This window comes from Hyalella azteca, unplaced genomic scaffold (genome assembly GCF_000764305.2).
Source record: "Hyalella azteca isolate HAZT.00-mixed unplaced genomic scaffold, Hazt_2.0.2 contig3075, whole genome shotgun sequence".
In the NCBI taxonomy this organism is placed as follows: domain Eukaryota; kingdom Metazoa; phylum Arthropoda; class Malacostraca; order Amphipoda; family Hyalellidae; genus Hyalella; species Hyalella azteca.
Window position 1 is genome coordinate 32,199 of NW_025933329.1, and position 25,806 is coordinate 58,004.

Sequence of the window (25,806 nt, forward strand, 5' to 3'; positions counted from 1 at the left end):
GTCTATTATTTTAATTTTAGTATTTAACTTGAAAATAGTAGTTTATTTTTAGATAATTCATTGTCTCAGGATTTTCTAAAGCAGGATATATTTACCATTTGATTTTATGTTATAAAAGTTTTAACTTCTAAATAACTCATTTTTAATTTAGCTAATAAATGTCACTCTCAATTTATGTCATTCTCATTTTATGTCACTCTCATTTTATGTCACTCTCAATTCATGTCACTCCCAATTCATGTCATTCTCAATTCATGTCACTCCCAATTCATGTCATTCTCAATTCATGTCACTCTCAATTTATGTCAATCTCAATATATGTCACTCTCAATTCATGTTACTCTCAATTCATGCCACTCTCAATTTATGTCAATCTCAATATATGTCACTCTCAATTCATGTCACTCTCAATTCATGCCACTCTCAATTTATGTCAATCTCAATATATGTCACTCTCAATTCATGTCACGCTCAATTCATGTCACTCTCAATATATGTCAGTCTCAATTCACGTCACTCTCAATTTATATCACTCATTCTATGTCTTTCTCAATGAATGTCACTATAATGTATGTCACTCGCTATTTATGACATTGCGTTGATTCTCAATTTGCCTCGCATGTTACGTCACTGTCACTCTACTTTAGTTCCACCAAATCAGTCGCACTTTTTATGTATATAATTTATTCACATTTCTATGGCACAACTACATTCCATCGTAAAGCCATTCCCTCTCGCTTTGCAGTTTTATTTCAGGATAACTTTTCGTATTCGTTGTATTTTATATATATTTTAATATATAATTGTATATATCATTTTATTATTCATCGTTTTAAAATTTATCATTTTGATATTTAAATTTATGTTGTGGTTATAGAATATTTTTATTCAGTCATATGTTTTATTATGTTCTATATTGTTGTAGTTGCAGATCCAAATGTAAGCTCCCAACTTTTCAGATTATATTCATATCTGTTATCGATTGAAACTGAAAATCACAAAGATTTTTTGCAGCAGGATCAAATATTGATAACATGATTCAAATACACATACAATTCGTAGAGTTGCAATCCTTTATGTAGAATCCGATAAAGTTTAAAATGTTTATTTTATCAAGAGAGTTAAATGTGACTTAAATAGCGTACTTAATCTATGAAATCAAATGTGTTCTCGCGTAATCTCAACAAATAGTGGAGATGTTGAATGGTATTCCCTATAAAAATAAGATATACCTATGAAATGTATACCCTCATAATGTTGAGAAATAGTCGCGGTGTTGCTTAGTGTTGCTCATAACAACCGTATACAAATAATAACCATATTCTATTTGTGTACTTAGTTAGGCTATATTTTGTTGAGCTGTAGTATAGACTATAGGTAACTGAGGCTGTGTTGCAAGCATGATAATTAAGTCGATGTTGGTGATACTTGTAAGTTGTAATGCAATGTCACCATCAGTGTTCACCTGCAATGATTAAGTAATGCTTACTTGCAATATTTGCCTGTAAAGATTGCTTGAAATGTTTACTTGTAATGTTCAATAGCAATGTTTGCTGCTAGGTTTTGTATCAATGTTTGCCTGCAAAGATTGTAAGTTTACACGTATTATTGTTTTAAAGTATGGTTTGTCTGCAATGTTTTCTAGCAATATATTCCTGCAATGATTGCTTGCAATGTTTAACTGCAATATTTGCTTGAAATGTTCTTAGATGCTCTCTCACTGAGCGATCTGCATCGAAAAATATTTCTTTTCGCGGTCCGTAAATGGAGTTCAGTTTAGCGCACAACGAACTCTATACTTTATTAACACGTTTTTTCTTAGCTTCGTTTTGTGTCTGTCTGTCATCAAAAATTCAGACCTTAATTTAGAGCTCTTCTGAACATCCTAGTTTCTTGAAATTTGGCATGCATGATTATGCTGACTAACAATTCAAGATTTGATCATCAGAAATAATAATTTAAAAAAATAAAAAAACGCTAAAAATTCACAGTTTGGAATTGAGTTTTTTCTCGAACATCCACACTTGCCAACCCTGGAAATTGATTTGAATTGCTGAAATTGCTAACTAAAAAGTAGAAAATAAATAAGTATAAAAAAATATTTTTAAAAACCACGTTTTTCTGGTTTTTACAAAACTAGAAATAGTGAAATAAGACAAATAAAAAACTTTTAAAAACCACGTTTTCTTAACGGACAAAAAAGAAAAACATTTACTCATACATTACATTACATAACATAAAATATTTTTTTATATTTATTTATTTTCTACTTTTTAGTTAGCAATTTTAGCAATTCAAATCAATTTCCAGGGTTGGCAATTGTGGATGTTAGAGAAAAAACTCAATCCCAAACCGTGAATTTTTAGTGTTTTTTTTTATTTTATTTAAAAAAAATTATTATTGATATTATACCTATTGAATAATGGAATTGAATGACCTATTGAATAATTTTCAGTGCCATCCCTTTTCAAGTTCAAACAATCGCTCAAAGACTTAACTTGTTCAGTTCTACCGACATTGTTTTTTGTCATCAAGTTTTAATTTTTATCGCTCAAGATTGTTAATCAAGAGTCTATTTTAAAAATCAATTGTTTTTTAAAAGTCTACCGACATTTAAGATTAGTTCGCACGGTTGATTGTAAGTGACAATAAACGGTGTCAATCAACCTGCTAACCTATTTAATTAAAAAAAACTCCTTAATCAATTTTTAGTGTGGGTTGTAGTAATATTTTCCCTACATATAATTATCCCCGGTATCTCTTATCCCTTAACATTTTTATGTCGTTCAGAAATTATTTTAGGCTATATATACCTGTTGTTCTAGGTTGAACTTTAATTCAAACCTTTTTTGTTGTACTTGAGTACTTGGATTGTACCTTGTCATGTCTAGATCTCAAAGTTAGTACTTAACTTAGCTATTATTTTGTTTATACTTGTACTCGTTTAATCGTATGTACACTGCTCGGAGAAAACGGGAAATAACTGCGTTTGAGTGGGCGGCCAACCCATGAAATTTATAACGTGAATTAACGGACGGACCGACAGACGGACGGGCTTGACGAGCACAATAGGGCATTTTTTCCATAAATGAGAAAATGCGCTAAAACGGTGACATCTTTTATTTCACTGGGTAGCTGGCCACCAAACGGCCTGCGACCGTTTTTTTTGGCGCAATTCGAACGATGCAGAGGTTTTATGTGAACAAAGTGTGGTTCTTGGTTCCAGTTATGAAAACAATGCCATTTTTTTATTTAAGGTTTCTGGGGCAATTTTGATTTATGTTATTTAGTATAAAGAGATTGTCGCACATAATCCTTTAGATGCTGTGATTGTGTAGTAGTAGTTAGAATCTTGATAAATAAGCTAGAGTCCTAATAAATATTTGCGTAGGGCTGAGAGTTGCTTGTCATGTGCTAGCAAGCCGTCGCTTGTGGCTAGATATTCCAGACGCAACTATTTTGCTTGATGAATGAGTTAGGAACTAGATATTGAAACTAATCAAATTATCAAAATGCGAAATTATTTTAAAAGCTACTCATGGATATTTTTTGACAGTTTCATTCTTGCCAGCGATTTGTTAATGTTCCTCAACCTTTGCTTATTGTGTGGATATGAATTTTGAATGTATTAAACTATGTATTCAATGTTAGATAAGTCAGCTCACTGTACTTATTGGCTGCCTCAGAATCCCTCCGCCTCCCCTACGGACTCTTCCCGCCTGCTGTGATGTCACATGAAATGTAACTATTTTCGCGCCCAGAATATAATGATTATGACGCAAATGCTGGTCATGTTTGTGCTGTACTGCATCCTACTGTGATGTTTCCCTCTGTAGAAGCATATGGTATTTTCGTGCAGACCACATTCCCCGCTCTGTGATGTTACCCGTAATAAAGATTATTTTATGTGGCTCTGGTAATCAAGTATCCTTTTCTACGCCAATCTGAAGTCCAGATGCTCTTTATAATTGATATTTTGGACGGAATTTACGGTAGCCTTCGCTTTACGTGATTGATTGTGCCTTACTGCCGTATGGCCTAATTTCTCGTCCTCGGATGCACCTAATGTCGTTATGGTTGCTCCAACCGATGGCCGCCCGGTGACGACATTTAACTTCAGTAAACAAAGTTAATTTTTAGTCTGCGGATAAACTAGTCGTCCTAAATATTTCTATGATATTTCTATCTAAAGGCTCACTGACTGGAGACACCGTCTGAAGAAAACTATATAACACGGGATGAATTTAGGCAACCTCTTCTCAATTGATTCGTAATAGGAACTTTTTAATTTACACCGAGCCTTACTGTACAAATTTAGTGACATCAATTGTCAAGATTTAATTTGTTCATCAATTGTTTACTAATCTCCAAATCAAATGACAATATGTTGAAAGCAAACGCAAATCTTACATAGTATGTATATTGCCGAATTCGTGTCAAATTTATCTTATTAATTCCCAATAAAATATTATACTTTATACTGTCCACTAGTGCGCCTATACTGCACCAGTCAAAAATCCACTGGTATGATATTTACCAAGGGTAGATTCATGGTTGAACTAGTTAGTATAAGGTTGACCCATGAGAAGCTCCTTTTGTGGATGTAGTTCGTTGTTCGCCTGTGATGTTGTTAGTTGCGACCAGATTCACGCTCGCCCGGGGGGAGGCTCAGGTGGAGGTCGGGGGGAAGGCACCGGAAAAGGGGGGAGATGGGCGAAGGCAAGGAGGGCGGCCAGGAACGCCGCTGTCGCCACGGGGCTGTCCCACAGTGAGGAGACGCTGAGAGACGTGGGGAAGGCGGGGTAGGCGAAGAGATGCTGGACGGACTGGAGGGGATCTCCGCACTCCGGGCAGGCGGAGCTAGGGGAGCGTCCGATCCTCGCGGAGTAGGACGGCTAAGGACGCCAGGGAGCAGCAGTATCTCGAGCGGAGCTGAGATAGCGCCGAGCGGTAGGGGCGAGGGAGTGAGGCCTCCACTGATGCAATCGGCGGTGGTGGGGCTGCGAGGGCGGCGTTGATAATGTCAGTCGCCGCAACGCGGAAGGCGATCTCCCTGCGGAGGGAGCGCTTGGCCTCTCCATAGGCACCGGCGGACATGATGCCATTTGCCAAAAATGGTGTGACAAGGAGGACATCCTCGACTGAATGGAGGCTTTCATGGGGCGGTCCCCAAGGGGAGCAGAAGCGATGTGGAATGAGGAATGGGAGGGCTGGAGGGCGCTGGCGAGGAACTGGGCACAAGCCGGGTCCCCATCTTCACCAGGTCCTGATGAGCATCCTGGTGAAGATGGGCGATCGGGGCCATTTTGAGGCAGCCGGTGGCTAATCTCAGTGCAGTGCTTTGTAAGTTCGTGACGTCACTGATCTCAGTGACGTCACGGGCATTAACCAATCACCGAAATGAGATCAAACCAGTCAACCAATCCGTCATGGCAATAAAGGGATTGTGTACGTTTCTCTATCCCAGTGACGTAACAAGAAAGCTGAACTGAAAAACGGAAATCCTCGTGGGTCAACCTTATGTAGTTCAACCATGGGGTAGAACTACCTTACTACACTGTGCTAAAATCTAGTGGAAGCGGACGGTTGCAACCGGCGACCGGACTGCATCGTTATTGCGGAAACGTACAGAAATTCCTCGGTATTGCACATTCAGAGTCGTTTTGCGTTTTAGTATGTATATGATCTTCATGATTATTTGTCATTTTAAAATGCTATTCTTTTCATTCGTCAGTAACGGGGTGTTACACCACGAAGATGTCCCTGCTTTCTTCACAGGTTTAGCAGACCGAATGCAGCGGTAGACCACACAGTCATAGAACAACAAGCACCGACTTTATTTTCACTTTAGTATTTCAGAGTATCAGATACAAAGGGAAAGGGTGAGACTACTGCGACCAACAAAGTTTCGGGAAACGTTCTGCTCGGTATATTTATTTCTGACAAGATATTCAGCCGGTGCGCACTTTAGTTTGTCAAGCCCACGTTACCGTTATTTATAGTATGTTTTAGTTGAAACCGTCCGTTGTTAAAGAACTACATTGAAAAAGTTACAAGGCTTCTATAAGCTTTAGGCAAAATGTTCGTGAGATTCGATTTGGCGTAACCATCTGGGCACCTTGCCGACTTTCACAAACAATGGTGACTTTCGAATCCGTAACACGTTGACCCCGAAGTGGTACATATGCGTACCACAAAATGTATTTCTCCAGGACGTAGTGGTACATAATTCAGGTTGCCTAAAATCGGCCAAATCCGAGAACAAAAACGGCTGATAACTCAATATATACTAGTTTATTTGCAGAGGTGGGCAGTAGCGCGCTACATGTAGCGGCCGCTACTAGCGGCCGCTACATGTACGAGGTTTTGCCGCTACAGCGCTACCGCTACATTTATAGATAAAGCCTTTATATTTTACTTAAGGGGACCGGCTACCCTCCAACAAAACTTTTTTGTTTACAGACGGATCGTTTTGAAACTTAAGCGGTAGCGTCCGTTACAATCTAGTGGGTGTAGCGGTAGCGGTAGCGCCCGCTACATTTAGAGCATGTAGCGGTAGCGGTAGCGCCGCTACATTCCCAAGTAGCGCTGCCCAGCTCTGTTTATTTGTAGGTTCCGCTATAAAAATTCCATTTATTTCTTTTTGCAGTACTTAAAATTTAATTCGGAAGTACCTCTATCATAAATTTTTTGCCGGCCAACGCAATTGTGAAAAACTAAATCACGGAATTTGTCCGGAAAAAATGACCGTCTGGCAACCCTGTTTAAAAACAGTACAAAAAAAAAACGAAATAATAGTACAAGATTAAGCAATCGGAGTCAAAGTGTTAAGTCGCTTCTCTATCACGCTGGTCTAAGTTCTTAACATCTTTGGGCTTTAGATTCAATTCATTGTTAGATTCAATTGCTTTCTAGTTTGTAGGATAAAATATCGTTTCTTTGTTCAACATTTCCTTTATCTTAGTCGAGACTATAAAGTTAGTTTAAAGTTGAAAGTTGATGAATGAATGATCTTTCGTATGCTTTTGATGCAACATTTCAACATGAGCTTGAGGAATAGAACTGAAAATTCCGAGATCAGCAGATTTATAGATAGTCGAATTTACGGTGGTGTATCTCTAATTTTCTGAGATACATTTCAGGTTTCTTATTTATCATAAGATTTCAATTGGAATTGTATTTTTCTTACAGGTGAAATGATCTTTAGACGTTATTTAGTTGAAAGCAGGAGGAATATTGCAGGTGGCTGATTGCAGTCTGCTCCTTGCTGGAGCGGTAACTGGCCAATGAAGCCTAATCTGACTAATTTTAGCGAGTGCGTCTGGAGACCAAAATTCTCCGCCGTGGAATAATTCTTGTGGCCAAGCATAATGCTCTGTTCATAGTGGAGTACATTTACAACCGTGTATGCTTTCGTGAATAATAAAGTGACTTCGATTGAAGTGATAGGAACGCAAATAATCTGTACAAACCAGTGAATTGCTGCGGTGAACGCACTGCGCAGCTTCACATTTGACTTGAAGTGTATGACAAATTTTTCAATCGATTGTGGTCTTACTACGTAGAGATATTTGTTCATAAAACTACGTTATTGCTTGATCTGTTTTTAACTCTAAAAAGAGTGACTAGCTTGGGAAAATTTGTGATGTCTGACAAACTCCAGATGATGGGCAAACCATGGGGGCAAACTATCAACTACCGCCACTTCATGAAATTCTCCGCAGCCATCTGGAAGTTGGACGGGAAATTCAATTCGCACATCAGGAAAAGCGTCACTTCTCAAAGGTAAGCACAAGATCGTTTCTGTTGGGATTTTCTCTATTATTAAAAATTTCTCCTTACGATAATTATTAAGAATATAAGGTAGGAAAACTATTCCATGCAAATGCCTAACACATGACATACGAGCGCCCGAAAACTGTACGGCTGTGAGCCTTTTTTTACTACTACTCTCTGTAGTTTAAAATTGCCGCTATCGTTAAAAGAGCAACATTATTTAATAGAGTATAGAACGCTCATAAGTAGTTATGCTTTTAATGCAATTAGTACGTCTGAATGCAGTGCTTCCTTCGCCAGCGATCGCATTGAGGCATAGAAGCACAGATAGGTTAAATGCGTTCATTTTATCTTTTATTTCCTTGAGCAGAATGTGTCCGCAATATGGGCAAGAAATGTTTTTTTTTTTAATTTCGCTGTCTTGCTAGCGATACGAGATTCATGTGAGAAATGCGATTAAATTAGGCGAATTCTATAAAATTCACTCAATTTAATTATGTGCATGAATGCTCATTGTTCCACTGTCGAATAGGTTAAATAAACAAATTGCTTACATATTTGATAGTTAATCTTTTATTTTTGGAAGCTGAAATTTAATGACTATTATGAACCAGTCGCTTGACGGTAGCTACAGCCCTACAGGGTTTTTAGGTACGAATAGCATTGCTGGCGGGTAATATGTTAGGAATCACAGGGTCGAGTTGAAGCAAAAATCAACCATCCATAGTCGGTTTTCTCCAGCATCCGCGGAATCAAATCCAAGTTCTGTGGATGGTCTCAAACGTACGTCGTTTGTTTGCAGGAAGTGGCCGCGGGAATTTGCCTTGGTTTCCTCGCCAATATCCTGCTTGGAATCGACGAAGATAACAGCAAATCCCCTTGACTCTACTTTAGAGCAGATTTCTATAGGCGGCACTTCAACCCTTTATTCATGTTAGTCGGAAATTTTACAGCAAGTTTGAATGTTTTGTTAGCCTATTGCAGATATGTTGTCACACTTTCTAAATATTATTAGGTTTGTCTGAGCTTCTTTCAATTCATTCATGACATACACTAATCGTGCAATGAGGGCTGCATGAAACCGCTTTTATTGTGTAATATTTTCTCTTAGCTTTACTAGAAATGATACAAAATGAAACAAAGAAAGATTGATTAATAAACTTAGGGATTCATTCGGAGTGGTATTAGCGTGCTCTCAAATACCCGTTCTCTAATAGATAGAACTAATACCTTAAATATTTATCTTACACATAGATCGAATTCTGGGCAGGTACTTTCAAACATTGCATATTCATCCACTACGGTACTATAAATGGGTAGGCCTCGCACGTCGCTGTATAAAAAGTCTGGGTGCTCGAGCTCTAGCTACTACAAGACTCACTTGAAGTAATCGAGGAGGCGCTGCCTGAACCAACGCTCTCTTCCATCAAACTTTTTTCCTGCGCATAAAAAACCCTAAGCTCGCTTGCTGACCGCTCCCTGTAAAGCTCCTCATCCATTTAGCGCTTCTCGTATGTAAGTTACGAGCATCGCCTCCAAGTAGCTAGGCATAACGAATTGTACTAAAGAAATTTCAGATATTCTACAGTAAATATAACCTTAATTAGACAGCAGTAGTTAAGAGGATCCCCTACAATTAAGTAGCTCTGCATAACAAAGCCTCAATAAATTCCTTATTTTACAGTAAATAATTGCTTATGATGCAGCAGTAGCTTCCAAGATCGCCTCAAAGTAACTCTGCATGCATGAGAAATTACAGACGAGAATTTTTCCCTCAATGGTAGTGAAGAAAAAGAGTAAGTTAATCTAGCGGTAGAAGAGGATTTGAATTTTTTTCACTGGTTTTATTCTTGTAGTATTGTAACGCAATTGGTGCTTGCATACTAGGTAACGCAATTGGTGCTTGCACACTAGGCCATACAAATTAGCGCTATACTTGAGATGCTCGAACACGAGGAAAGTAGTGGCGGCCAGTACAACTTCCAAATGCTAACAGCCACTAATCATGCTACTGGCCTCGTGTGAAGGGTAATTGGTTACTCCCGTGGCCAGTAGCGCACACACGCACGAGGCCAATAACACGGTAAATAGTGACGGTTATTATTAGCTAGAAAGTTGTACTGGCTGCCACTACTGTACTCGTATATAAGCATATAATGCGATGCCCATTTTCTATCAATGCACATGAACGATCGGAAAATGGATCGAAATCAATCTGAATCAACCGTTACCTCTCTGATGGCGCATGTAACGCATTGAAAAGGTAAACGTATTCTTTTGTTTGATAATAAGGTGCGTACGTAACTTATTGCGCTGAATACATCTTATGTTTCACGTCATTAATATTTCTCAATTGGAGTATCGGATGCAAGAATTTGTTTCTCAAGGCGCGCCCGCGGTCCGGTTTACCGAAAATTGCTTTAAAAAATGAGAGGCGTTGATCAGGCATCGCCTCCTCGATTACTTCAAGTGAGTCTTGTAGTAGCTTGAGCTGGAGCACCCAGACTTTTTATACAGCGACGTGCGAGGCCTACCCATTTATAGTAACGTAGTGGATGAATATCAGAATTTGATCTATATTTAAGATAAATATTTAAGGTATTAGTTTTATCTATTAGAGAACGGGTATTTGAGAGCACGCTAATACCACTCCTGATGAATCCCTAAGTTTATTAATCAATCTTTCTTTGTTTCATCTTTCAAGCACTATATAAGAGTCGATATAATAAAAAGAGGAGGCGATGTTCAAAGTGCATGCTTATGGCCAAAGCATCGATTGTATAGTTTTCATTTCATTTAGCATTTTTTTTTCTTAAATATTCTGAAGTGTTTCACACCTGAGAATATACTAAAAATTTCTTTAGTCACCGGGAAATTTCGAGGCACGTATTACTTTTTTAAATGCAGTTTATCGTGGCATTTTGCTTCCGACTGTAATTTTATTTTCCTTAAAGATGCGTTAACTTTGTCACATCACGACAACTTTTGGAGCAATGTGTTGAGGATGAACGACAAATTTACGCTGAAACTTTCGGTAAACAATGGCGACAGGCAAATGACGCAGGAAAAGTTTGTCCTAAACTTTGAAAACGTGCCTCGCTCACCAACCGTTTTGTTAGCGACTTCTGCGCATTGTGCTTTAGGTTTACGTTTACAAAATGCACCATTTCGCAAATATTTGAGTGCAATAAATTTTTTATTTCGATTCGTTTCCCAGTACTGTACTCTAAAATTTGATCCACATAATAGAAGATCTAACTTTTGAGAACCTATCCTTTTTATCCAGAAGCTGAACTTACATAGAATGATTCCTATTTTTGATTCCTTATGAACCAATCGATTCCGTTTGCAAGATAAGACCGTTAATCATTATTCAACAAGGGATGATTCATCTCAAAACGTAAAAAGAGTCAGATAAAACTAAAGCCTTGCTAAAGATGCAATTACGGAGCTTCTCTTTTGGCAGTACCAAACTTGGCGAATATTTCAAGACTTTGCTGGCGCTCGCGCCACGAATATCAGCAGCTTATGCAGATTACGGTGATTCCTTAGATTCGTAGGAGACGTGGCCGTCAATTCGAGGCAACTTTGATTTCGAGATCGCATAGACCGGCCAGCACTACGCCGCCATATTGCCAGCACTGCGCCGCCATATTGCAAGCACTGCGCCGCCATATTGCCAAGATTGGCTCTATATATGAGCGGGGTGCCTGCGCTTTGCTTCCATAGGATATAATTTCTTGCTTACAATTTGGTTATTCTGCATAATTTATTTTATATATACTAAACCTGGGTATAGTTGATACAAGTTATAAGGTTTTTAGGTGTCACTAATGTTCGCGTTGATGTTTTTAGTCGATTGCTGTACACACTAACTTGTTCGATGAATGAATGGCGAGTATAGTGACTACTCGTATCCTCTTCCGCTGGCAAAAATTGCCTGAACTTTTCATTATATATGCAAAAATATATTTCATGAGTAGGGATTACAATGAATAAATTAAAATTGATGTGAATATTTTTTATTATTGTTATAATCACGGTCCAAATGTGTTGCGGCTGAACCTGTACAAATGGTACTGTCCTAGCCAGTCTCATGGGGCCCTTGTATATTCGACTATTAGTGACGGCCACTAATATTACTAACTGGGGCTAATGTCTGGGCCACTCGCCTCGTGACCATGCCGGCGGCTAGTTTTAGTGGCCGCCACTGCTGGCTCCATGTCCAAGACTTGTACCGGGGCCAGTTGGACCACAATTTGTATCGGTTACTACTTTACAGTTACAGAGGCTGCCACTATACTGGCCCCGTGAACCATTAAAAGCCTGTACCGAGGCCAGTTAGACCATAATTAGTAGTGGTTACTAATGGTCAGTTACAGTGACCAGCCACTGCTTGCCCGAATAAAGGCAAGTGCTCATGGTTTTCGATGGATCCTCAAACACCTGAGAGCGTCACGATCGAGATCTTGCGGAGCCTCGTCACTTTATCTTCTATGGCTTCAGGGAAAACCTCTGGTCGTCGACGTCCGAGAACAGCCATTTCTTACCCTATAATTCACGGCAAAGATTTAGCGGATTCTTGGTGCCGTTTTTAGCGCATTATCTAGCTTGAGATATCAGCGAGGTGAGTTTTTAAGCGATGAGTGAGATACAATGCAATTACTGTGATAAAAATTATTATTATTTAAAGCGAAGAGTGAGATAATTTTGATTCTACCTCATTCAAATTTTTTCGGTTTAGTCAAAATTTCATAGTTCTGCATTTGATGTGCTTAAAAATGGATCATATTGATCACTTTAAGATGGGACATATTTCTGAACGATTAAAGGTTATGGTACTGCATCAATACACATTACACAATCATTTCGGTTCTCAAGACTGGACATGATATTTTGAACAATACGGACTCGGTTCATAAGGAATCTAGTTTGGGTAAGCGAGATGGCCGATTAACTGGAATCTTCTCTCAATTATTTTCTTCCATCGCCTGAGAACATGTCAAATTTAGAAAGGTTCCAGTTGAGAGAGAAATATATACAGAAAGAATAGTGCCTGGGCCCGTACTGTCAAAACTCGCTTAAGTAAACGTAGCGGTGGTCTTTGATTGGGGAGCTTATAATGAAAAGCCGTCAGTGATTGGCTGAGAGAATTACGAACTCGAAACTGTATTTGATAGTACGGCCCGTGCAGGACGACAGTCGGTCGAGGCTCTCAGCGACGACGTCGAAATATCGCTTGTTCCATCCTCAGAGAGAACGGCGAACGAAGCAGCGCTATACCTATGGTGCTTGAGCATGGGGTAAGTATATAGTGGCGGCCAGTACAACTTTCAAATACTAATCGCCACTAATTATCATGCTATACTGGCTTCCTGTGAAGGGTTACCGGGTCCTTCCGTTGCCAGTGTTTTATTCAAAACACTTTTTCTGGATGCACTTAATTATAGAAAACTACTTTTTTCTACAAGGAGTGTCGGAAAATTTGCCGACTTTTGCTGTGTTTTTCTTAGTATTCTAAGTTTGGTAGTATAAGTTTGGCATTGCAACTTCAGGATAATGGGATACGCGACTTTTTAAAGTTAACTGCAAATTATTTGATGCGTAAATGGAGGTAACGCAAAACAGACTTAAACTAACAGTTTAATGAACAATTGAGGTGAGAAAAGTAGTATAATAAGGAGACTTAATTATTTTGTGAAGCATATGAAATGCATAAGTTTCCACTTGTTAATAGAGTCCGTCCGGCGTGTTGTTAGCGGATTATTTGTACAGTAGGGACTGAAGAAAGCGAACAACTCAGTAAAACAGCTTCATGTATTAAAATGTATTGTTTTTCTGTACACTTTGGCGGTCACATTGACATAGAACAGAACGACGGTGCAAGGGAGAACCGCATGCCATAGAATACAAGATAGAAACGTAACGAACCCAGTACTATAAACCTCAAGTTATTTTAAATCCATAACAAGTATTCTATACCTTACACACATCTCCACAATATATTTATCCTGGACTTATTAATACTAATTTTCTGATTAATTAGCACTCTCCGCTAATTTTGAGAAGTTATTAGGGCATGTAAAATTTGTTTGCTTCACTAGAATAATTATGGATCTAATTACTATTAAATTAAAAGACATCATATTCAAACATCATATTCCAGGATTCACAGATTTAAGACGGGAATGCATATGGTTTTGTAGTGAATTCCAAAAAATTACTAAGTTCATGAAACTGAAAAAGCATTGTGGATATACATAAGTGCATAGATCTTGCGCTATCTACTGTGCTGCTCTACCGACATTGGGCACGAGTGAAACCTCTCAATAAAAGTGATAAACTGTATAGACGGATTATCGATGACCACCGGTGGCCGGTAATACAGTAATACCGCTCTAATTCGGGAACTTGCCGCTTGCATAAACGATCGGCTTTAAAAAAGACCCTTTTGATCGCTAAGTTCTGTAGAACGCTCGTGTTTTTTATCGATAAATTTGAATGTAGATTGTAGAATGTAAATTTTTCAGAGGGCCCATTTTTTCAGAGGGCATGTTTTTTGATCGATACGTTCTAAAGAAGGCCCGTTTCTTAACCATCAGCTATACCAAAGTCCCGTTTTAACTAATCAGCTCTACTGGAGGCCCCGTTCTTCACCGATAAGCTCTACATGCGGAAGGCTGTTACCTTCACAAGGCCCGTATTTTGATCGATGAGCTATACAGATGGCAGGACTGAGAGCGAATAACTGTGAAGTTGCGCGTTTTCATTGATTTGTTATTGCAACAATGCGACTTACACGGTCGTGTTCATCCCGCCTCGGAGTGATCATCCCTGCATGGTTTGTCAGTATTAGGATACCCTGGAATATCAGCAAATGCAGTTTCACGATATAGATAACGAGTCGGTATATTACTTTCGTTAAGTCATAGACTGCCGGCAATCATCATTATGTCTTTGCACTATAATAACAAATGTATGTGTGAAATATGTGTATAGTATACGCATTATTCCAAATTTAAGGGCCGTAAGTGTCATTATTTGGAGTTAGTGGTAGCGTCACGTGAGCGACGTCTATATTATTCGCCTCGGCCGGGATTGAATTTATGGTGAAAACATGAATTGTGCACCAAGTCTTTATTGGATTGTTTTCATGTTTTTAAGTAATGAGGAATTAATTGTTATGCAAGATCTTTTGGTAGGACGTGCGAAATGTAGGTTTTGATTATTCCTTAGGAAGTTTTAGATGAATCATTTTTCCGTTAAAATCATCAAGTTATTATTTGAACGACTGAAATTGTTCAAGTATGACGACACAAAACTCTTGAGAAAAATTTAAACCACCATCAGCTAGTGAAGGTTAGCGTGGCATTAATTGAGCTTGGCTTGGTTAAAGCATGGAAAACTGCTTGAAATTCTGGTCTAAATCTGGATGTTTGCTTGGGAATTTCGTCCAAACGCAATCTTTAGTGTTTTTATTTTAGTTTTTCAAGAGCATATGCGTTCTCTCGTGTGGGAAATGCTGTGTCGTGTGTTTTTCGTCGCTCATTGGAACCTTTGTTTAAATCGGAATGTTATTTCCGTGTTAACTATTTGCCAAATGGTTCCAAAAGGCTGTAATACTGAGTATTAGCATGGGATTTGATTGATGCTTTTCAATCGGCTTCCAATTTTTACACGTAAACAATTCAGCAGTAACGAGCTCTCTAGAAGTTCTTAAAGCTCTCGAGTTCTCCTGCTGCCTTGCAAGACGATTAATTTACCAGCAACTGCAGATAGCGTTTGATTTTAGTTGCATCTCGGGAGTGCAGAGCCACCAAGATTCCAAACGAAGTTTCGTGGAATGAAACGCTAGCACGATTCCACATGGAGTTTTGTGGAGTAGAACGCTACCAAGATGTCAAATGGAGTGTCGTGGAATTAAACGCTCGCAAGATTCCATATGATATTTTTTTGGAATGAAACCCTACCAAGATTCCATATGGAATCTCGTAGAGTTCGGCGCTGCCAAGATTCCATAAGGAGTTTCGTAGAATGAAGCCCTCGCATGATTCCTTATGGGATCTCGTGGACTGAAACGCCACCAGGATTCCATATGGTAGGAGCGCAGGAGTCTCGTGTCACGTCCACCAGCAGGAAGTCTTGTCCCTCAGATAGTCGGGATGAATGTGGTCCTCATATGGAGGTCTTGTCAACATCGCCTCCCGGACCTGCAACATGAATGGGAAAAATATCGTTTTTAATCTCTCTTAAGGGAAGTGCAGAAGGTAAGTGGTGTTCAACTGAAATAGAATCGGCACTAGAAATCATAGCAGACCCACTTGACATTCACGTCGCAAACAAAACCCTCACAAACATCATAATTCAAGCGGACAAACACAACGTTCCCAAAGGGCTTCATTGTTGAATTTCATTGTTGTTCATTCTGTTGTGGCTTCACTTACCTTCTCCACTACCCTCACTTACCTTCTCCACTTCCCTCACGTACCTTCTCCACTTCCCTCACTTACCTTCTCCACTTCCCTCACTTATCTTCTCCACTTCCCTCACTTACCTTCTCCACTTCCCTCACTTACCTTCTCCACTTCCCTCATGACCCTGAGGAAGTTGCCACCCGCCACCTTGGCCACGTCTGGCTCGGTCCAGCCCTCGTGCAGCAGCTCCTCCAGCAGCGCCGGATACTTGGACACGTCCTCCAGACCGCGCGGGGTTCTTAACAAATTTATTTCATTACAATATATTTTAAATGTCAATGTCTGATGCATACGTTATTACAAAATATGCTTAATGTGAGAGTCGGTTGATGCAACGTCTAATGCAAAGTTAGTACAAGACACAAATCTGATGTATTAAATATTTGGAGTGACAAATATGCTGTAAATGTCAATGTTACCTATCAGAACCATTTTATCATTTGGTTACGTAAACTGCTTGCAATTGATCATCAATCTTGGAACATTACAACAAGCAAGATTTTTCTTCTTTCATTTCAAATCTTTGACAATGCTTCACAGATGAGTGTGACGAAATAAATTTGAGACTTCTAAACTAAACTTAAAGATCTCTGATAAACAAAAATAATGATCATACTTCCTTGAAAATAAATAGCAGATTTAATTTGATTTGAAATTGAATATAGCGTTTCATATACATTGTGAATATAATTGGCAGTTTGAGGTACAAATGAGCTTCACATTATTACATGTAAAGACAAAACCAACCAAGGCGGACTGAGATTGCAGCCATTGTAACGTGCAAGATTTAAAAAAGTTGAACTGGAAATGTTCCTTCGGGCAGTCATAGAAATTTTGCAGTTATTAAGAGCGATGTCGTCCCAAAACAAAGAGGAACAAATGAAGTAGAAGTTTTGAATGTAAGTCCTTAGTATTTTTTTGTAGTTCTGCCTGAGCAGAAGCTGAACAAGAGGACCGGGGGGCGCGGATGCAAGTCATTGTTTGGGCGAACCTCTCGGCCGTGGAAAAATGCGAGATGCAAATGAAAGGGAGAAATTGGTCGTGATAGTCAAAATGTAGACTGTACGTGTACCGATTTAAAAACGGTATCCATGATGATGAACTACGTTTGCACATATTTCTGCTTATAATGTTGGCGATTGAAACTTTGAGTCGCGCATAACTCTTTCCTAGAAGTAAAAAAATTGTAAAGAAAATTTGAAAATGTAAACGCAAATCACCAACTTATTTTAAATGTTATACATATTGCATACTAATATAATGTAATGTTAGCGATTTTTTCAGTTTCTACTTAAATACACGGCTTTGTGTTAGCGAAATGACACCTCGCGTACGTGAAGCTAAACCCTTCCCAAATAATGGCTCAATTGTGAGACTGAGAATGCTGATCTGACTGCACGTACAATGAAAGTTGCACTTTTCTTACTTGATGATTTTGCGCCGAATTATGAGAGTAAGAATGCTGGTCAGAATACACGTATAATTAATTTGTACGTTGACATTTTCGTTGTCTTACTTGTTGATGCCATCGAAGTCCGCACCGATGCCCACGTGGTCAACTCCAGCAACCTTGACGATGTGCTTGATGTGCCCTGAAAACAATATTTTAACTTTAACACGTAGCGGCCGATTTATCATCTGCGATTGGTGGATTTACCTTGAAAAGCCGTCAGTGATTCGCTGCCGTAGTTACAAAGTCGTAATTATTTTTAATGGTCCTGCCACTGAATGGCTCGGTGACACTGCGGATGCGCAGTCCGCGCTGCAGTGGCGCTTGTCACGTATTATTCAATTGCGCGATCACCGGCTAAAACTTTATCTAATCACAGGACGCTGGGCGCAAAAACTCTATTAAAATATCAGGGGAACAGAAACAGGGGATCTCATTGGTCCTCTGATCCATGAGGCTCGTCGGTAAAGTCCACGCAAATTAGCGTGCTTTTGTGCCCAGGAACGCGGTTGAATTTTTTGGTTGTGATTTAGTAATCATGTTTTTTTTGGGGGGGGGGGGAGGGGCGATTGGATTATGAACGACCGAGCGACCATGTGATGAGCGAAAGATTTTTATCAATTGTAATAATGTTTGCGAAAGTAGCTTATGAAAAAATTCATACATGAGCGGGCGATATTTCCAGGACAGTTATCGAAAAAGGTTGGCCTAATTTCATGTTGAAACAAAATTCATGAGAGCTGAAAATATTGATTTCGCCCTGTCTTGGCATTAGCCTTCCTGCGAAGAAGAAATAAATGTGAGCCTCCTTCACAATATCATCATAAGCCTCTCTCACTTCTTCATCATGAGCCTCCCTCGTCATTAAGAGCCTCCCTCACATCATTATGAGCCTCCCTCATATCACCATTATGAGCCTTCCTCATCATTAATTAAGAGCCTCCCTCACATCTTCATCATGAGCCTCCCTCGTCATTAAGAGCCTCCCTCACATCATTATGAGCCTCCCTCATATCACCATTATGAGCCTTCCTCATNATTAAGAGCTTCCCTCAGCCTCGTAGCCCCAGACCAGCTTTAGACCGAGATGGAAATCCTTCATTAAGTCGCCCGGCCATATATCATAAACGAAACGAACCTGCAGATTTATTCACTTTATTCCAGTTTTCTCTGCAATTGAACAGCTACACGGACTAGCAGCCTAAGCAGGAAGACTTGAAATCAAACGGTATAGTCAGGGTGTTGTGTCTCTAACGCAATTCTGCAGCTACACTGCAGGATTTAATATTTTCTGGTCACATTGAAAAATTTGTGATCATTTTGTCTGATTGTGACAAACTTTCTTACCCACGGCACGAGGAGGGATCGGACGTAGCACTGATACGCTCTTTTGCAGGGCCAAACTGGGTCAGGATTACCTTAACAAATGTAAAAGTGCATCGCTAATTGTACAAAGTCTAACACATTTATCTGAGTGGGTAGTTGGAAGGAACTGTTTAGTTGGCACTATTGCGAGGTCCAAACAAGAGCAAAAGGTGCATAGTTAATTGAACAAGCTCATTTCTCCTAGTCTTTAGTCGTACAAGGGATGACACTTAACAGCTCATGACACTCACGGATGACGTCATGCAGAGTGGCAGTCTCGTTGCAGGTCAGGAAGGGGTTGTAGAAGCTCACCATTACGATGCCTCCGTTGAGTCTCTGCAATGTCGAGAGAATAAAATTGATGGAGTTTTATTTATATCGCAAATTTTATGTTATTATGAAAACTCAAATTTATATTTTCTATTATTCTTCTTTCAAAAGAATAACTGATAAAAATGGTGGATGTTTCCACAATTGATTTTTGTAGAGATTGATCTGTTGACATGAATCTTTTGCGATTATTACTGAAATATGTTACGTAATAAATAGTAAGTATTCACTTACTTCGTTCTTAGTTGTGGTCACATGAAAGAGCTTGGTATCTGTCTCAGTACGGCTCTATTAAAACGAAACGCTTCGTTACTTTAGTTCTTGGTAGTAGCGAAGTAGAAGAACAATAAAACATAGTTCTAATCTCATGAGATGCTAAGAAAATATTTATTAGGTATCGCTCTTTTTGAAAAGATTTTGGAATTTTTTTTCAACTGTGAATCCGTCATCAAGGTGTTAAGACTTTCTATGGTGCAATGTAACCGTTATTATTATTAAACTACACTTCACGGTTCAAATGCGTCCGTTAACGTTTGGACGAAACAACACAAACTATAAATCATTCGTGAAATTGAAATTCTTTATTCTACGTTCCTTGATACGTACAACATATAGTTTCTTATACACCTGACTATTGATAAAGTTTGATACTTGATAAGCTAGCCTGCAAGTGCGGCAGGATAAATTTCATCTGCCATAAATAAATGTAAATTAAATATTATGTAATTTGTGCGTCTAAACTGCTATACTCTGTTGTGAAGGCTCTTCCTGAGTGCCTGCTCCTGGATCGAGATGATTCGGGTTAATCTCTTTATTACTGACGCGCAATTAACTGTTTAATTTATACGCGATACGCGGGACTCTTTTACCGAACACTGTACACGCGATACGCGGGACGCCCGTGCCGAATACTATACACGCAGAATGTGCAATCATTATCAACTAATGATCTAATATTATTCATAATAATAATACTGACTTATAAGCTTATCCATCTACTTTCAAGAAATGTTTCCATGACTGTAATTGAGCACTAAGGAGTAAGTCGAGGCTGCCTCGATTAAAAGTGAAATAAGTGATGTTATTAGCATTCTACATTTGCACAAGGCTGGCAAGTCTCCAGTAGACATTAAAGACTCATTAATATTCAACAGAATGCTGTTTAAAGAACAATAAAGAGATTCAAGGAAACCGAGGCGCCACGACCACGGCCGAGCAATGCCGTCCAAGCTTCGTCAAATGCAACTTAAAGAAATTCTTGACAAGCATGGAATTTCGAGTTTCATTTTCTAGCCGCCCGCAAAATATTCTTGCGAATAAGAAACGTGCCCAAAAAAACATGCAGACATTTTTTTGTTTATTATCACAGCTCTATTGAACCGCAATCGCGTTATCCACTCGATCAATTTTACAGTTATCATTAAACATCCTGTTGATGATACGGAACGAACATATTTTTACAACGAATCTGCGATCAGTTAATGCTTAAAAGCCGAAGTTAATTGCAACTTTTAATTGATGGAATAATTTGCGTGACATGGCAAATGGTCAAACCACAAAGCGAAACTTATGTGTTATATGTGCGTATGTGTTATAACTTATGTGCGTATGTGTTATAACACAATTTTCGAGTTTGTTGCAGATCCAAGTTCCTTTTTGACACTTGTCGGTTAATTACTTGAATCATGAGCCGACTAAACTAGCTAACTTGAAATTATTACAGCCACTTCACTAATGCAAACTTAACTTATTTCCCGAGTTTGGTGGATGTCCAAGTTAGTTTTGCACGATGATCGATTAATTACATAATTTGGAAAAGACAAAACCGACATACCTGAAAATTTCAACATCATTGCATAGTTGTGAGATTACCTTTTTTCTTGAATTTTATGACCACCCAACTTATTTAATGGAAGTTATTTATTAATTAATAATTAAACATATTCCAATCCAACACGTTTGAATCGTACGTAGTAAATCGTACACGTAGTAAAATTAATTTATTCATTGAATTTGGTGGCGACCCATCCTTATTTTGGACATTATGGCACGAGTGCAGGATGGATCCTCGCCATCTGCTACAGGACGTACCATCTGCTGCAGGACGTACCATCCGCTGCAGGACGTACCATCTGCTGCAGGACGTCGTCGGGGACGTTGCGCTCGCTCGCGCACAGCGCAGCAGCGGACGAGTGCGAGAAGATGACGGGAGCGCGCGAGACGGCGAGCGTGTCGCGCATCGTCTGCTGCGAGACGTGCGACAGATCCACCATCATGCCCAGCCTGTTCATCTCCAGCACCACCTTCTGCTCCAGAACATCAATTGTGTTAGAATATGATAACATTGTATTCAAACATTTCTTCATAGGTGTTCATCTCCAGCACCACCTTCTGCTCGAGAACATCAATTGTGTTATTATATGATAACATTGTATTCAAACATTTCTTCATAGGTGTTCATCTCCAGCACCACCTTCTGCTCGAGAACATCAATTGTGTTTTAATATGATAACATTGTATTCAAGTATTTCTTCATAGGTGTGTTCAACTTCAGCACCACCTTCTGCTCAAGAACATCAGTTGTGTTAGAATATGATAACATTGTATTCAAACATTTCTTCATAGGTGTTCATCTTCAGCATCACTTAGTGCTTCAGAATATCATAGCCAAGCGATTATACGGGAATATTTTATTATATTATTCCTATAGAATTCGTAGACAGAGCGCAAATTCAGCCTGTTTAGCCTTCTGCTCGAAAAGATCGTGTCCAAGTGATTATACGAGAACATTGTACGGCAGAGAACATTGTACACTGTTCGAAATATCCTTGATAAAAACGGTCGATTAGCGTTCTAGTAGCAGACCGCTCTGTGAAAATCAACAGTTTTGCCAATTTTTCAAATGTTGTACGGGTTTATTGTGTTGTATGGAAAATAAATGCGACGACATGGTTTTTTCAAGTACCGACCGGCCGCTGAAATTCCGGTAAGACGTTCTACGTTGATTTTTATGCATTATATTACTTGTATGGAATTCATCAAAGGTGTTCAATTGATCTTAGCGTTACATTGTCGTAAATTGTGGAGGACTTTGACAAGTCCACCTTCATCTTCATCACACCCTCTACATGCAAATCGCGTAATTACGTAATAAAATATGGTAAAATGATGTAGGTATTGTAAAAACACTCATCATTGTGTTTTTACGATTTTTTCTATAATTTCACCCATACTGTAGTATTAATTATAATTTATGTCGTTTGATGATTGTACGTTCATCATTAATGTCACCAATTCAGCGCGTGCACAGAATTGCTATGCGCATTGCGCAAGCATCATGACCAGAAAAATGTTTATTGTGTGCATTAAAGGGTGACGTGTAAAAAAGCTTAGGGTCGTAATAGTGCATAAGTTAGCGCATTCATTGACGTGGCAGAAAGTGAGATATTGTTTCCTTTAAAAATATAAAATAATTAACGTCTCCAACTGTCTTCCATGCATGTTCAATTGTACCCAACTTTTCCTCATCCCCCGAGTAACATTAACTCTATTGTTTAATAATATGTTTGGCGCAGTAAAGTTGTCTATTCTTGAAATACTTGTACTATTGCATATTGTGTTGACTATAAATACAGAGCCATCTTTGAGATTTGGCTTCCTATTGTCTATTGAATTGCGCATGAATATTTTCTCGCTATCGTCCCGTTTGATGCGGGCATCAAAGACCGTCGCGTTGTCTCCCAACATCGTTAAGAATTTACCGTAGAGCTTCAAATCGTCTTAGTCTCGTTTTTTTTTATTTTATTGGATACTATTTCTGCGAATTTAATCTTGAGAAAATTTAACTCAACAATAGATGTAAATAAGGTTATGATTCAATCTTAATATCTACAAAATACGTTTTGCTAATACTTTTAGATAGAACTAGGTGCTTGGCGGTTAGGAATTTCGTTAACGTACAGTAAAATTGAATTTAGAATTTGAAATAGAACAATTTCGACAACAGAGCATGCAGAATAAAAGCTTTAGCGACGACTGGACTTGCCGTTGCTCTAACTGCCGTTATTGCGTTGCTCTTTCAATTGCCGTTTTTGGTTGCCCCTTCAATTGCCGTTTTGGTGGGTCCTCTAACTGCCGTTATTGCGTGGGTCCTCTGACTGCCGTTATTGCGCGGGTCCTCTGAAGCCGTTATTGCGTGGGTCCTCTGACTGCCGTTATTGCGTGGGTCCTCTGACTGCCGTTATTACGTGGTTTCTCTGACTGCCGTTATTGCTTGGGTCCTCTGACTGCCGTTATTACGTGGTTTCTCTGACTGCCGTTATTGCGTGCATAGGTCTTCTAACTGCCGTTATTGCGTGGCCCCGCCAATTGCAGTTATTGCGTGACTGCCGTTATTGTCCGAAGTGCCAACACTCGCCCCCTGTGTACGGGCGCAGCTTTTACACGACGCGAGCTTCTGTTCAATTTGAATTTACAAGGCAGGCGCCGCTGGATTACCCAGCGCTTCCATGAACTGCCAGTCCCGCGGCGCGGTGTACTGCAGGCGGAGGAACTCAAATGTTGCTCGGCTTGTTCGTAGTGTTGAATGTGTATTTAAGCAGCAAGTACGAGCGTCATAGGAAATGGCTCCTTGACGGAGAAATCTCCAGTCCACCATCTACACAATTTTTGCAAGAATGACACCATCTACACAAGTATTGATAGGGCGACACTATCTACACGATTGTTGAAAGAATGCTGAATTGGAAGCAACTGTCGGAACTCAACAAGCTCTACTGAAATGTATAAGTTTAGGCTGGCTTGCACTTCAGTTAAGCTCTTCATAGTTCTAAGTTCCTCGTACGTTATAACACCGTTCACACTCAAATGCTCATAGGATCCACTCCCAGTAGAGAGCAACACTCAAATTTTTATATTAAACTACAACATGTAGCGCTTTTTCTTCATTTTTCAAACGTCCTGCTGCCGCCTTGACTGCGCCGAGGTTTTAGACATAAGCAAATGTTTTTAATTTATTACTACCGATAAATCCCCTCGTAAGTCGATCACCAGCTTCATTTCAGTGTTAAAATACTATGAAAGAAAATTCCACTCTTCCTAGATCTATAATCTATATGAACTGAGAGGTGTTGGATTGGACTTCCTCAATTAGACCGAATATTTTTCTGGTGTCGATCGAATTCTTCGATCGACTTCGAATTCTCTCTAACAAGATTAATTTGATTTTAAGCGGTTAACTTCTCACCACAGAAAGATGATTCATCAGCAATTCATCGCTCTGACTGAAAGAAGATCAACTCCTGGGCATGTGTTCTATATTATTGAAAAGTTTTTAAATAGGCAAGTTTTGGAGCAATGAATTTCTTCGCCTGCATTATAGAGTCCTGATGGATTATCTGTAGGATTATCATTGGATGGATTATCTGGATCTCTAAATTATCTGTGGTATTTACTATTGAAAATACAGAATAATTTCATGCTGCCGATCTCTGTGTAGATGGAGGACTTAAAATCTCGGTGTCTCCGAGTTTTCTACTATCAAGCTCATACTAGTTGCTCATTTACATATTCAATACGGCAAACAAACCTTTATTTTTCTTCCTCGATACTTGCGGCGAAATAAATTAAATTCCCGCCGTCAAACTCGCTTCATTCCCGTGTAGTAATACTTCAATAGCGATGTAATACTCTTAGATGCGCGAGTATATGTCGAAATATGTTTCCTTTCCGGACAAAAGTTAACGTTGATACATATGATATTACAGTAGAAAAGTGGAGTACGTAAACCTGAATTTTATATTCGATACTGGAATGTAATCGAGTTTCTGCAATAGTTTCCAAAATGAAATGTTAAATGATTTTAGTAGAGTTAAATAAATGATCTTGAATTGCAAATTCGAGACTAAACAGAAAATATTCATGATTGAACTGACACAGAATTTTCTAACATTTTCTATTGAGAGGAGCAATTAAGTTGCATGTGATGATGTGAGACGCTGTGCTGAATACTGATAAAATTCAGTGAAATCGAAACTGAAGGAAGGGAGTTATACGAAAGGGGAACGTCTCGAGCTCAGAACGTGAATCTCGTGGCTGCATCAAAAAGCTAGCTTGGAATCTTATTGCTTCCTTGTTGACAGAGTTTCTGGGAGGCAATATCGCCGTAGCCTCGATCTGTGTTTATCCAAGCGAATGCTGCGGCTGCAAAGCTTCTTCTGCCCCCAACTGTATACCATGCTTTAAACGAGGACTTCCAGGACGAGCGTTGTTGTTCTTAATTAATTTCAGGTGAATATTGATGAATAAGATGAGAGAAATACCGTTTATTCCATCTTACAAATAATTGCTGCTAAATTTTACTTCTTTTTATCTCTTGATTACACCTTTAAATTTTACCTAATCAGGATCAAC

At 39.1% G+C, this 25,806-nt stretch overlaps 1 protein-coding gene across 1 annotated transcript in view; it reads right to left on the bottom strand.

Moving 5' to 3' along the window:
* Positions 1 to 13,585: 13,585 nt before the first annotated feature.
* Positions 13,586 to 25,806, bottom strand: part of LOC108677536 — a 50,616-nt gene continuing 38,395 nt past the window's right edge. The window contains exons 8-12 of the mRNA XM_047885770.1: positions 21,525 to 21,701; positions 19,317 to 19,401; positions 17,767 to 17,842; positions 16,353 to 16,488; positions 13,586 to 15,986 (exon numbers count right to left, since the gene is read on the bottom strand). Of these exons, the coding sequence (XP_047741726.1) occupies positions 15,897 to 15,986; positions 16,353 to 16,488; positions 17,767 to 17,842; positions 19,317 to 19,401; positions 21,525 to 21,701 (564 nt within the window). The 3' untranslated portion in view covers positions 13,586 to 15,896. The remainder of the gene's footprint in view (positions 15,987 to 16,352; positions 16,489 to 17,766; positions 17,843 to 19,316; positions 19,402 to 21,524; positions 21,702 to 25,806) is intronic.